Raw genomic sequence first — 15,095 nt, 5'->3', positions numbered from 1 at the left:
AGGCAGGAGGAATAACGAGAAGGAAAATCAGACTTGGAGAAAGAGGGTTATAAAAAAATATAATATGGATCAAGAGAAACAAAACTGAAACATGTATTACATAAAGGGGGCCTGAAGAAAGGCTACCAAAAAAGAAAAAAAACATAAAGAGGTGGGAAAGAAAATAGGCAGATCTGCTGCGGCAGCACTTACTCAACCTCCCTCTCTCTTTCGCTCACTGTCTGTGGTTGTGGAGCTAATGGGAAACATTTATGCCACAGTGGATAGAGGAACAACGGATGGAAAGACAGAAAAAAAGGGAGTGAAGTAGAATAGGAAGGAGGGGAAGGGGGGTCTGATTGATGAGTGGGCAATGGAAAAAGTATGCATGTGCCAGCTTTACACACAACCTGCTCCCAATTCTGGGTTTGTGTGCCCTGATCCAATTAGATCTTTCCTGCTTCTATGAGTGTGTGTTGCTCACTTGTCTTGGGACTCTATGTAGACGTATAGATGAGGTTCAAAGCATTTGGAGACAATGCCATGGAAAGGGTTGTCTGGAGCTTTGGGCTTCTTTGGCTAAAAGAATCAGAGAATAAAGGTGACAGGACATTTTTATTTAGCCCCAAGAAAGTTATTCATCAAAAGGAGGAAATATCTGAGAGCGCAATTACTTTGCGAAGAATGTCAATAAGGTCAATCCAGGTTAACTTACCTTAGTCAGATCTTCATCCTTTTCTGTGCCGGCCTCCTCTCCTGGCTCATCCTCCAGAAAGGGGTTAGTTGGGTCTAGTGGGCTGTCTGGCCTCTTCTGCTGTAAAAATAGAATAATAGAGCATGTAATAGCTTGATTCTCACTAAAGAATTTGTGGCATATCTATTACATATTATTATATTAAATATAACAAAGCTGTTTAATATTAAATTCAGGATTTATCACCTTTTTGTCAGCACAGACCAGGCTTTCATAAATCTGCACCTCCAATAATTAAATTCCACTCAACCAAATCCCCGATTGAATAACCAAACCAGCAAGGGTGTTAATTGAACTGAAGACAAGAGGGACTCTGTCTAGCCTAAACATTATCAGTCCTGAACAAGCCTGGCCTACTTGGCCATGGCAAAACTAATCACACCCCTCATAATCCATCCATTTCTGTGTGTATCACTTCCACCTCCACATGGCAGAATGACCTGGATTAAAAGGTTTCTTTAGGCTGTGACACACCAAAAAGCACTCAGTGTGCGTGTGAGCAAAATTAGCTACAAATCAACAGTTTTATGTATATAAACAAGAAATAGAAAAAAAAATGAAGATATGTTTTGACTGACTGGGATTAATCTGTAGCCTTCCAGTTGGCTTAAACTACAAGAAAGCCAACTGGAAGTATTTCAGTGAGTGTTAAGTTCCCAACTGGAGAGCACATGTTTTGCATCAGTTTCCCCTGTCAGAGTATTTAGACGGCTTTTTATATAACAAGGAAGGTGTGACTGAAGAGTGCTTTTAATGTTGCAATTATGATCAAATTTGCTACATCTAAACTGTATTTGCATGTGGATATTTTTAGCCTTAAAACGTGTATTGTTAGGTGGGTATTGTTCGTCTCTGTGTGTTTTTCTTACTCCAGGTACGTCCGTCAAAGTGCATCCCGTGAAGCGTTTGGCCAGCAAGCCCTCAAAGTTTGTGGTCCTCTGAATGGCAAACAGAAGCAGTTTCACCTCAATCTCCTTAGCCCGTGTTCGCATCACTTTGGCTAGCTCAGCCCTGGGAGAAACCGAAAACACACACAAAACACGGACATAGTGTCAATTTGAGCGCGTTACCTCTAATTTCTATAATTTGACATCCCAAAATGTTTGACACTGCTGCAATTTTGGCCAGATGTTTTTCATTCCCAGTAGCAACACATGGTGCCCGCTTACTTCGACGTCTTCTCATGTAGTTGAGGGGGGAAAAAAAAGAGACCAAGAAGTGTTTCCCACTAGGTCACTGCTCATGTAGGCCACCTACGTCAACTGCGCAGAAAGTTGTACCGGATCCCGGAGTCAGGCCTGGCACACCATAACAGCGGGGTTCTTTTCATAAAGCCAAAAAGTCCTAACAAGCAATTTCTCGATTTTTGCCTGGATAATTTCATTCAAATTCTTCTCGGCTGGACAGACACACAGTGTTTGCTAATCGGCATAAATTAGACCAGTTATGCACAGTGTAACTCATAACCTAATTTTTGTGTCAACACATGCCCCCAGATGGGTTTTAAATCCCAGGTTTTACTGTACGTCTATACCTGGTGATGTGGCAGAACTCCACGGCGATACGCTCCGTCATGCACCACTCTTCAGGAAACATGCGTCCATATTTTTCTTCATAGTCCAGCAGCTGGCGCTTGATCCAGGCATAGCGGCGATCGATCTTGTCGAGCCAAGCAACCTGATAAACAGGGACAGCCATTTCTTTTAGAATGAGATTTGACCTGGTTCCCCCTCTCTATTATGGAACCATACAGTAAATAAAAACCCATTTTTTCCTCCCCAGTTCTTACGTCTTGATTTTCCTGGAAGAGGACCAGATACTCTGAGAGGTGCTGCCTAATAAACTTCTTGATGATCTCTTGCTTGATGCGTGGGTCGAGTACATTTGCCACCAGACAGGCATCCCTCAGCACGTTACTGGGCCCACCTGGTCTCTATAAGAATAGTTCGGGACATGAAAGATGTGTTTGTTCTAAAATAGAGGTAGATAAGGAAAGTAGGCACATGAAAATGGAGAGTTTGGGTGGAGATATTTACCTTCGAGCCCTGTGAGGGGAAGGCTTCTTCAAAATCTGCCAAGATCTGAGTCCCCAGCTCACTCTGTGCCGCCTTTACTCTAGACAGGTCAAAATGGTCATTGAGCAATTAACTGTTATCTCAGTCCATTTTTCTGAAATTACAGCATTTTAATGTTAGCCTCCAAAAATACTGAACAACAGAGAACAGAGGCAGACATATTTCGGTTCACTAGCTACTGTGACTGAGACCTTTCATGACTAACAGCCAGTTAGCAGATCCCTTATTTAAGTTCTTGTCAAAAAGTCAAACGGGAAAACTTTTTACAGCCGTCAGCCTTTCACTTACACATAATGACCAACTGTGTTTTTGAACTGCTACAAAAAACATAAAGACTCAACAGGGTAAAATACTTTCAAAAAATATTAAATAAATAAATAAAAAGGCCAGTTTGGCTGTTCCTTGAAGATGTTTGTATCCGCCTGCAGACATCCACAGCATCCAATGGCACGACGGTCATTTCAAATAAACAGGAGAGGGTGGAGATGCAACATCGCATTTGGATGTTGTTGTCTGAACATCTACGGCTGTCCTGATTGGCTGCAGAACATAAGACTCTAATTATACGGGGACTCCACAGCTCACAGTGATTTCTGTGGCATCTATCTTACCACGGTTGAGCAGTATGACTCAGATGGGGGAAGAAAAAAAAGAAAAAGAAGAAGAAGAAAAAAAAGCATTAAGCGATAAAGTGAGAAAGGCTTATTAAAAAATATTCAAAGTTAAACTTGCTCAAAGGTGACAGCTACACTGGCTCCATTTAGTCATGGTTCAAAGTACTGTCTGAACAAAAAAGGTTAATTTCTCAGTGAATTAAATAGAGGAATGTCAAAGAGAGCCTGTCACATAGCTATAACGTGCATATTAGCCAGTTAAGTTGACATTTTTAGAACATGACTTAATGAAAAAAAAAAATTGAACCGAAATATCTGGGGTTTTTTTTTTTTTAGATTTGAAGCAGTGTACATGTTTTTTCATTTAACTTCGTTAAACCGCACTGCCTGAAGAAACCTTGACATCTGAAATTATCACCACATTGAAATTCCAGTGTTTTTTGTCACTCATGCCACCTTTGTACTTCGCATGGGATCCCTAATCCCTTCTCATATACCCATTCTTGTTCATGTTTTATCTGTGCAGCATTCTCTTGTCTGCGTCTGCCATCTGTGGCTGTGCGGTTGCAAATGTGTATTCCCCAGAGGCTACAGTCTGTGTAGGCCGTGTTTCTCTAGGAGAGGTCTTGATACTTTCTATTGACTGTCCAGCATCCAGCTGTCAGCCCTGCCTTCATATCTTCCCCAAGTCTTTCCTCTCATCCTTCTCTCCAGCAGAGTCACTTCTTCCATGCAGCTGTTATTTGGTATGAACACTGTCTACCACACCTCAATCATAACAGAACAGAAGGTCATCTTATTATGTTTTTTTGTTTTTAGGGATCAGCTTTTGCTTTGAACCTGAATATTAACCAGCTTAATATGTCCCATACTGATTCTGGTGTTCTTGGAAAATATTAGTAAAAATGGAAATTTGGGAAGAGCTTTAAGAAACAACAACAGCACAGCTAAGAACTGTGCCTGCACGTCTTTGTGTGTGTGTGTGTGTGTGTGTGTGTGTGTGTGTGTGTGTAAATCTCTGTGTGAGGCAACCTTCAGATATTGGAATGACTGACTCAAGACTGAACAAACATCCTCAAATGAAGAATTGCGTTAGAGGTACGAGACTGATGAGAGACACCGCAAGAACAATTAATCTCAAGAACATGGTGTGAAAAAATGCTTTTTCCACACACATATGCAAAAGGAGTACATGGAGATAAAAACAGCCTCAGAAATAGTGTGTCCCTTCTCTCTCACAATGGAAGAAATTCTGGCATAATGCAACCCTATTCAGTGAGTTTCCTTCCCGTGTTTCCCTGTATGTGTGCAATATCTGCATAAACAGGATGCAATAAGCAACATACTTCATCTACTAGTGTAACCAGTTTTCAACCGTTTTTCAGCTGTAAGAAGAAATCACCCTGTGGCTACTAAAAATGAGATTCTCACCAGAGATTGCCCATGTGAGCTTGAACTCAAACTCGAACACATATACCTTATAAAGTGGCTGGTGTGCGTGTGTTCATTCGTATAAGTTACCTCTCTGAAAGCTGTCTGATCTGGGGTATGCCCATATACTTGTGGAAATGTTCGAGCACGTTGACCACTCCCTGCAGCAAGTTGGCCACCTCCCCATACTGCCTCTTCCTGGTCATGGCTCTGGAACATAAAATGTGTGCAAGTATAACATTTTTAAAAACTATCAAAACCTGTACTCTGTAACTGCAGGTGTAAAGTAGTTGGGCCAAATTTCTCTATATAATGTGCATCCAAATCAGTCCAGCAGAATTCTAGCAGCATGCTACTCACTGTATATCATGCAGTTATTGCTTCTGTCTATGTGAAATGTTCTTGTTTCAGTTTCACGTGCTGCAGTATGCAGTAGAAGGTTAAAAAAATTTTTTCTGCACCACTTATAACACTGTAGTAAACCCAACTGTACCATCGCATCGGTGCAGATCATACACTAAATCACTCGTTATCACGATGGGGAACTTTCTGAGTATTTCTGTTCCTAGATTTAAGTATACCCACTCTAAAGAGTCGACACCCCCCACCAGCATGTGCAGGTGGTTCAGGGTGGTGATGGAAGTAGTGAGGTGGCGCTTGGCATGGTCCAACTGCTTTATGTCCCTCGTTATCTCCTTGACCTGTGCGGGAACAAGTCAGACAGGAAAGGCAAATAACCCACAAGGAGAAATGGTGGGGAAAACAACATGGAATGAAGGAGGAGGTCAAAGCACACAAAAGGGAAAGGAAGAAGCACAAAAAGGTGAGTGCGCCTTGTGATGCAATATGCCAAAAAGACAGAGCAGGATTAACGGCACACCCACTGCTTTGAGAAACTATTTTTGCCTCCTAAGGGAGAGTCAGCCTGCCACTCCTCCCCCTCACAATCCCATCCCATCTTCTTTGTAAACACTCATTCTACTGGCCTTCCCTGGACTCTTGTAACACAAAGACACACGGACGGCACATTACCTGGACTTTAAATAACTTGCCGCACTGTCTCTCTTGTAACAAGGAGGACACAAATGGTAGCTCCCATCTGCTAGGGTCAAATCCCCAGTGAGCTTCAGAAACCTTTGTGTGTTTGTATACGTGTGTGTTGTTGTGTGTACCATTTGTTCAGACTTCTCAGCTTTGTCCTTGATGTCTTTGATTTTTCCAAAGAGCTGCTGGATAGCTACCTGGGCCTCCTCCAAAGCCTGCACAAAATAAACAGAGCAACATGATAAGAAGACTTCTACTGCGCAAGAACCACTAAAACAATTAATCTCACACAGTATTTGCATGCCAAGGTTTGACCAAGTGGACAGAGAGTTTTCTGCTTGCTTCCTGGTCAACCATTAGAGCAGAATACATAACAAGAGGGGGGAAAGGCCAACAAATGTTTATGTGCTTCTTCATGAAGTACAATGTTGTCTCCACCATCATGCTATGTGTGAACAACACACAGACGCCCCCCCACAAAAAAACAACAACATACAAACAACTCAAATTCATTAGCAGAGAAGACGGAAAGTCTGTTAGGAGCAGATGGTCAAATTTGATTTATTCTTTTAGCAAACTTTTAATTAAAATATGTCACTTCAAATAAAAACATCAACTTTCTATAAAAAAAATCCAAAATCCAAAAGTGAGATTCACTTCTAATGATGTTTTGTTGTGAGAAGCAGGTGTTGGCTGCAATATTTGTCTGTCATTTGCAGTTGTGGGTCAAACTTTCATGGAATTTGTTTTTAAATTAATTAATCTGGTCACAACACTGGCTTTGGCCCAGCTAATGCCTATTCCCAGCTCTGGAATGAAGCAATGTCAAACATACTAATTGTGTGTTTAACTGACACGCTAACTCAATATCTGACACTGATAGATCCTAAGTTGACACATATGCCATAAGGCTAAGCACTGCATAAATGCTGTCACTATAAAGGCTAAAGACATCATTAGCAGCTTTAACAGCCTATTAAGCCAGGGCAGATTAGATAACATTATACAGTGGAAATTGTCAGATAGCTGAGGTGCCATTCTAATATTTCCCCATCATCTGACATGGCAGCTGTTCTTTGATGGTCCAGATTTTGCTCTGACATCTGATGCCAAGGTAACGGGCTTCATTTGGCCCGATGCTGTGGCAGCTCTGCAGACGCAGCTTCGACTGGCCTCGGACTCTTTTGCACAGAAGGAATGCTAACAGCCGGCACCAGCTGTGCAAGGAATTTACCACTTTTAAAAGCACCTCTGAGAAACAAGTGGACATCGAGTTAACAAATGCACACAAAACTGTGGCTGTACCACCAACAACCACCGCACAGACATTTAAATACAGCTTGCACTGACAGCAGGGGATTAATTTTCCTTCCTGTTTGGTGTCAAAGAGCTGTGATTACTGACAGCCTCCTAGGGAGGCATTCAGCAAAGTAAAGATGACACACTATGACCAGTTCAAGTAGTCACGAAACACTGATTTGGCCTTTAATCCTGCAGAGGGTGTTTTAACATGAAAGTTCTTCTATTAAAACGGCATCTAGCTATCTATCCAGCCTCTCGTGTATCCTTTTCTTCGCTTTTTATGCAAGCTGAGTAATTAATTGGAAAAAATTAGAGGTTAAGTGATCCCTCTTTGATCTGATGTTTGGGAGAAAGAAGTGCCACTGAATCTTTAAAGAGGATCCCTGGAGCACATCTTAAACAAACAAAGTGCGCGCACAAGAGGCTGAAATTTGTTGCTCATGCAGACTCAGCTGAGTCAATCTGGCTCGCTTCCTAGCGCTCATTTCCTGTATTTAGCCTTGAGGAAAGCTGAGAGAGACCACTGCCCAGCAGGCGCCTCTATGCCAGAGATGTTATCTGCACTCACAAAAACACGCACATCCAAACCAGTGTGTCCCTAACATGCAATAAGCTGCACATGTTCCATGGCGCACACAGACTGTATTATGGAGAGCAGACAAGAAGCGGAGAGCTTCGATTCATTGTTTGAACGCAGTTGGGATGCATTTTACCTCTCCCTCTGGCAGACTCTCAGCGTTTAAAAGTAAAGGGCATATTTAATGTTACTTTTGAGTTCTGCGCCAAACACAATAAATCTGATCAACAGCTGAAACGCTGCCTGAGCAGCTTTCGTGTACATTTCACTGAGACAATTTAGACAAAGGAGAAAAGCTCAGGAAATCGCCACTCATGTTAAAAAAGGGTTGCTATAGCCAAATGTAACAGAAAATAATATCAAAGGCAGCATTTTTCAAACGCACTCTTGTGTATTTAAGAGTGGCCAGCTACTATGCTGCTTCTACTGTTTTTCTTCAGAACTTCATCTGCACAAAACTGTAAAACACACATGGTGAGATAGCTTCAGGACTGCAGAAGACTAAAGATGAAAGCATGGAAACTACAATAAAAGCCCAACAGCCAATTTAAAATGAACATTAACTAACAATCTAAGGCAACTCAATAGGAAGATAACCCAAAAGTAACATAGATATAATATGCGCCTAACACCGTGCAGGGAGACTTATTACGGTGATCCAAATCAAAAGACACCAGAATTTCTAAAAACAAGAGTTTTCCTTTGATTACTAATATAAACAAGTTGAAATTTGCAGTTATTGTGCATAACTGCTGCCAGGAAAGCATGACGTGGTCTAAGCAACCCAAGGAAAGCCTTCCTCCACCCTTTATGGGGTTTATACAATCATCATTTAAGCACGCACAACATCCAAAGACTCAACAACGACAGCCGCCACCAATAGATTATTGTTTCAGTGCACCAGCCACTCAACAGCAAATCATTATTTGGTTCTTTACCTCTTCCAGCCACTTTTTTCTTCGTCATTTAACCATTATTTGGATGGTGGCTGGTGCCAATCTGCCATAAGCCTAAACAGCAACCAGTTAACAGGATTGTGAATGCTAGGCAGAAAATGATACCAAATATTTGATCTGCAGTTCGAACCCATTCAAAACAAAATTATTTAACGTCCTTAATTTTCATTATAGAAAAACACAAAATAACCTCTTCATTAGTGCTATGGCGTTATAATCAGATGACTGTGGAGCAGGTGTGCGCCCCAAAAAAAACAAAACCCCTCGTTGCCATGACAACGAGCAGGAGAGAGGATGCAAAGACCAAGCTGTATGTGGTGGGAAACTTGCAGGCTGGTAAACAAAAGCTGGTAAATTTAAAATATAGCCAGATTAGCAAAAACATCAAAATTAAACTTTATCATTAGCATGTTAAATAATAGCATCTGTAATACTAAGTCATGCATGTAAACTACATATGAGCACTGCTGCCATTTCTTTAGCTAATGGGAGCAACCATCCTATTATAAACCAAGTTCGTGCTGATAAAAAAGAGAAAAGCATTTGGCTGATTGAGTGTCTTGTGCAAGATCCAGTGTTATTGTTTAAAAAACATAAAGGCAAGTAAATTAAAACAAGCGTTTCATTTTCTTCACAAAGATGCAGATTCTTAATCTTATAGGTGCAATTTCACAAGGTTGCCAGCTGAGGATCTGCGAGGTGTCAAACCAGAAACTCTGATGCTCTTGTCCTCTTACTCACTCTCTCTCTATTCCTGTTAGAGCCAGTTTGCACTGTTTTGGAAGGAGTGGTGCACATGTATGAAAGGTTCACTTTTTGCAGTGTCCTGCAAGGAATAAATTTCATTTTTTTTACACTGAGCAAACCCTGACAAGTTTCAGATTAGCCCTTTTTCTGGGCATTTGGAACTAATTAGAGAAAGAGTTTTCTAGTGATCAGTTAGTCTTTTCACGTAGCAAACAGCCGTTGGAGCACAGATGACGCTGGTGGTTGCAGAAAATGGGTCTTTGAGCACCTGCAGATATTTTGTTAAAAAAGCTAAACGCTTTGTGATTATTAAAAATAATAATAATAAACCCACTCATTAAAAAGAAAAGAGAGAGGAGAGATAACAGATCTCTCCTGGACATTCATGCTACATCCACTCGCACAGTGCTCTCTGTAATTTCACCCTGGTCCTCAAACATGTGCAGAGAGAGAACATTAAGTTGTGTTTCAAATGAACCGAATACTTCGTCAACAATCGTCGCTGCTTATGAGAGCACAGTCTTTGGTTACAATCCAGACACTAAACCAACATTTTCAGTTTAAAGGTTAAGCCTAAAGTTAGTGTGATGAGGGTGAGAACATCTACAGGGTTGTGCACTGTGAATTTGCCCCCAAAAGCTTTTAAAGTCCTAAAAACACAATCTTCAATTATCACCCAATTTATTCACCCATCTGTATTTCACCGGACTCTGACCACTAAGGCAGTCACATATCCATATTCAGTCAGCACATGTGACAGTCTAACTCTATAGAAACTCAAAAAAACCTCAGTTGAAGTCATACCCAGACTGCCTCAACTTTCTCTCTCTTCCTAATGTGCTCACCCCATCCTTCATTGTAAATATAACTATCTTGGGTTTCAACTGGAGGAATGCGCCGAGCTCAGTGAACAAGTTCGGTCAATAGCAGAAATAAGAAAATTGCTGATCTTGTTGTTTTTACTCTATAGCTGTCTGCATGTTTCAGTTGCCCTCTTGAAATGCACACTCCTCCATCTTTCCATCTGCAGAAAGGATTTTCCCCCTGGAAAAGTTGGAATGGCTCTGTGGGGTTGGAAAAACAAAGTAAAATTATTGTGTGAGACTGTTTAATGTTATTGGTCTGGAGGGGATTTAAAGTGTTTCCGCTACCAAACAGTAGCTAACTGGGAAAGACGCGGCCACCGGGCCAGACTACCTGACGACAATGCACACCTAATCGCATGAACTGGTCAGAACACGCAGGGCTCACCCACCAGGTGTCACATTCACTTTAACAACTCTGACTTTGCAAGGACCTGGATTAAATCAGGAGGCGCCGTTTTTTCGTTTTGTTTTGATTTTATTGTTTGTTTTTTTCCCAGCCATGATCTCTAAAGAAAAGGCAAAGATTCCAAACCCTGGGTTGTAAAGAAATCTAAGTATTTACATACGGGAATCTATTTCACAGACGTGTTTTCCGTAAAGAAGGGGCAGTGTGAGCTGCGGGAATGGATCTGAGTCATATTGTCCTTTTCCATGGAAGCAATATGGAGAGACGAAAGAGAAGGAGAGGGGGAGGGGCAGCGTCTTCTGAGTTTGTTACAGCCACTGGCACCCTTTTAACTTCAGGAGAAGGATGTAAGCCTGAACACCACAACTAATGAACAGACATGTTATGTATGGGCATAATTACTTTCCTTCGTCTCCCCCACTGGGGATTACAAGGTCTTCAGTGTGTGTTTTAGCATCGATTTGTGAGAAACAGCGGTGCATAATAAAACACACCTGCTATACATGCCTCGGGGGACAATTATATCAATATTTCCAAAACAAAGTATATTTCAAGGACAGCTTACCTGTCTGCCATCTTGGCCTACATTGGTTTGGCCCCTCACAACTGTCCTGATGTTGTCATCCAGACGCCTGCCAAATGTGAAAGAGCAATTTATTCACACTGAGGGTAAGATACAAACAAGGAGAAAAATTGACAAAAAACAAATTGACTGAAATCTAACTCACCGTATCTTCAATCGAATTTTGTTTACCACATCGTCGATATTAGCCAAGGACTGATGGAAATACAAAGACAGGAAATCAGGGAAGTATACAGTGAATTTTCCCAACACATTTTAAAAATCTGCGTTTTAATGCAAGTTGACTACTGTTTTTTAAGTTCTTCCATTTTCCTAACTATGTATCATTTCATGTGTTACATTTAACACAAAACAACACTGAGCATAAACCCATATGCAGCTGCTTTTCACAGATTTGTGCTTCAACAAGCAGATAGCTTTGTCTCAGATGATACAGTCAGTTCAGTAGATCTACACAGGGCTAGTGTAACTCCTAACCTAACTATTATGCATATAACACAATAGGACGAAAATGCCTCCACAACTGTGCTCACCTCTGCAGTCTAAACACAAACTATAGGGTTACAGTGACCCCTTATGGAACTAGAGTATACACATGTTATGATATAGATGGTTTAGATTTAACTGTTGCAAGAGGAATAAAACAAATTAATATGAAAAAGGATACTTTGCCTAATCTATCAACCAAAGCTGCAAGAAAAGCAACAATAAATTTCAATCTTTTCTTTTTTGTATTCCCTCTATGTCTCACAGTCAGGTTTGTTCCATTCCCTTCACAAACAAGCCATAACTGTACAGTTCTTCTCTCATGACCTTCTTCTTACATTTAATCATATTTAGCAATTTCAGCAGGACACTGACACACTTCAGTTGCATTAGGTCGTCACTTTGGGACCCTTAGTACAGACCAAACCATCAGCAGGACATCATATTGGACATGATAAAAAAAAAAAAATGATTGAGTCCTCACCAGGTCTAAATACAACCTGAGATGGACAACAAAAACATGGCTTTTTACACCATGTCATTGTGTTCACTGTTTAGTTAAAAAAAAAAAAAAAAAAAAAACGCAGAAGGACAGTGTCACATTTTCAGTACACCCTATTCAGTAGCTTGTGAAACCAAGTGTTTTCTTGGTCTCTCACATTTTGGTGGAAGACTTTGAGGCCACTCTTCTTTACAACCTTCTTTCGGTTCATCGATGTTTTCAAGCATTTGTTTATGCTCAGCTCTAGTAAAGTTTGCCCCAGAATTCAGTCAAGTTGATGTCTGGACTTTCTTTTTTTGTAAACATTGCACGGTTCGACCTCAGGGGTGAATTTGCTCAAACATCCAGTTCTGGGAAGCCTGGCAGCTGTCTTGAATGTATTAATTTTTTTTTTTATTTTGTAGAATGATAGACTTCAAATTGCATAGAAAATTGTTGAATCTAATTTGCCCATAGGTGTGAATGTGAGTGTGAATGGTTTCCTGTCTCTCTGTGTTAGCCCTGCGTCGGGTGTCACATGTCCTGCCCCTATGGTAGCTGGGATAGGTTCCAGATGACTATATTCACAATACTACGACAAACATTCCTGGCTGTCTGATTGGCCTGAATATGTAAAGCCTAAATGCAGGAACCTACTTCCAAATGGGTCCTGTTACTCTGCCTGCTAGTTTAAAGCTCCAGAGTAGAATGGGATCATTCATTGTTAATACTACATTATAAGTAACACCGGGACGTTTCCCACTGTGGCAAATGAGAACATGACTTCTAACTTAAAGATTATCACTTGATTATCAATTGTGTCAGTCTGTGTCTGGACCACACCACATCTGTATATATGTGTAAGTGAAAACCTGGCTGCAATCAGTTGTGTAGCACTTCAGTGTACCTGCTCGGTGGGGAAAAGTGTGTTGATGTATTCCACCGCATTGAAGTCGGCTCTATCCAGCGGGTCTTGGCTGGGGAATACCTTGCACACAAAAAAACAAACAACGTTTGGTCGGAAACTCACGTGCTGACCGACAGATACTTTGTATAAACATGTTGTTAAATGAGTTGTGATGTGATGCTAATTATTCATTATATGATATACTAAATTTAACAACAACAAGAGATAAAAGCTAAGGCTAACGTCGTAACGTTAAAGCGATCATATTTTAATTACTTGACATGCCTATTGCAAGCCCAACACTGTTAATATTACGGTCAGCTTGGTGTTTAATAGCTAGTATTCTTAGTCCAGCTTTTTACCCTACAGTAAGCCCGCAAGATGGTTAGCCTACCTGCTGAAAGCTGTCAGCACATTAGCAAAGACCAACAACAACAGGTTACAAAGAAATCCTTCAGTACCGAGGTGAAGCGGTTACCTGTTCAATGGCTAGCTGCACCTCTGGGGTTAGATGCAAAATAGCCTCTAGATCTTCAGCAAATTCAAATTCTTCTTCCTCCATCATTGTCAAAACAAATACAAAGCAAAGATCTCTTCGGCATAACACTTCCTGGACAGGAGGCTTCTGGGATACCGGTGACGGAAGAGGAAATGCTGCATTCCAGGACTGTCGGAATTTACAAATTTTGGGAGGGTGGGGGTATTATTGTAGGGTCTCTACCTTACACTATAAAGTGTCTTGGGGTGACTGTTTAGCAAATCGTGATTTGGCAGTACATAAAGAAAAACTGAATTGAATTATTTTTAGATTATGATATAAATGTAAAGTAAAAGTAAATACTCAGGACCACAGAAATGTTATTTAATAATGTTGTGCATGTTTTATGTTTGGTCATGTTGTTTTATGTATGGAAACAGGGCTGCAAATCAGTATTAGTGTTTTCTTAGAAAAAAGTCAAGTATAATAAAGACTATAAAGTAAGGTAGGAAACTTAATTTGTCTTCTTTTGATAATACAGATGACAGTGTTCAATCTATTCAATCTAGTTTGAAAAAAGTTAAAGGATAGAAAATATGTCAAAGAGGATTGACCTTTGTTCTGTGGTGTTAGCACAGGGCTTGACTGTGCACCTTTGTTATGCCACTTATTGTTTTATCTCTTCCTTTTGCAAGCTAAGTAGGTTTTGGTTACAATGTTGCATATGTGCTGTGGGACAACTTGCAGTATATAATTACTATTTTTAAAAATCTATTGATGTTAAAAAAAATATCATCTAACAATTATAGGAGACATGACAGGTGTAATTAACACAACAAGTGTTTTAGTGTTTTTCTGCATGGATTATTTTCGAACTTGTGGGTAGGACAAAATTGTAGTGGCCCACAAATAACTTAAAATGAGGAATAATGAAAGTCCACGATGAACTGCCAAAACAATACAATTACTGGTAGGTTATATAATCTCATATCTCAAGTTACATGAGTGTTGCAATACCTTGATATGAAACACGATGCTGGTGAATTAAATTAATCAAGAAATCATTGTAGATATTCGGAACATTGTTATTTGGCAGATTACAAGAATATCCTAGATTTTGTGCACAACAACAGGAACTCATGAGAAGCATCATAAGGTCCCATCTTTTCTCCTGACTGCATGAGAGGTCATGTGTAGTTTCAAAACTATTAAATGTAAATATAATAATCAATTAAATACAGTGTGCTTGGAAAATATGCACTTTCTATTTACTCCCACTCCTTAAAGCCTTGTGTGAGATGATGTGATGAAAATCCCTTCCCAGACTATTCTAATTAAATTTTACACAGCCTTACGAGCTCTTCCCACACCGAGTGTCTGCCTTCAACAAGTCTTTAAATCTCCTCATA

At 40.4% G+C, this 15,095-nt stretch overlaps 1 protein-coding gene across 2 annotated transcripts in view; it reads right to left on the bottom strand.

Moving 5' to 3' along the window:
* vps53 (VPS53 subunit of GARP complex) overlaps positions 1–13,861 on the bottom strand; it is a 28,021-nt gene extending 14,160 nt beyond the window's left edge. The window contains exons 1-13 of one of the 2 annotated variants that reach the window (XM_085429953.1): positions 13,687–13,861; positions 13,209–13,289; positions 11,480–11,529; positions 11,317–11,383; positions 6,026–6,112; positions 5,439–5,554; positions 4,944–5,063; positions 2,770–2,848; positions 2,523–2,666; positions 2,268–2,410; positions 1,603–1,744; positions 695–793; positions 464–558 (exon numbers count right to left, since the gene is read on the bottom strand). In XM_085429953.1, coding sequence (XP_085286079.1) covers positions 464–558; positions 695–793; positions 1,603–1,744; positions 2,268–2,410; positions 2,523–2,666; positions 2,770–2,848; positions 4,944–5,063; positions 5,439–5,554; positions 6,026–6,112; positions 11,317–11,383; positions 11,480–11,529; positions 13,209–13,289; positions 13,687–13,773 — 1,310 coding nt within the window. In that variant the 5' untranslated portion in view covers positions 13,774–13,861. The remainder of the gene's footprint in view (positions 1–463; positions 559–694; positions 794–1,602; positions 1,745–2,267; positions 2,411–2,522; positions 2,667–2,769; positions 2,849–4,943; positions 5,064–5,438; positions 5,555–6,025; positions 6,113–11,316; positions 11,384–11,479; positions 11,530–13,208; positions 13,290–13,686) is intronic. The other variant, XM_085429952.1, reaches the window with a different exon arrangement.
* Positions 13,862–15,095: the final 1,234 nt, after the last annotated feature.

This window comes from Copadichromis virginalis, linkage group LG14, assembly GCF_057382275.1.
Source record: "Copadichromis virginalis isolate Kocher_CV1m ecotype Utaka linkage group LG14, C_Virginalis_male_GT1.1, whole genome shotgun sequence".
Classification (NCBI taxonomy): Eukaryota; Metazoa; Chordata; class Actinopteri; order Cichliformes; family Cichlidae; genus Copadichromis; species Copadichromis virginalis.
The sequence above is the reverse complement of the archived record's forward strand: the minus strand, read 5'-3'. Positions and strand labels throughout refer to the sequence as shown.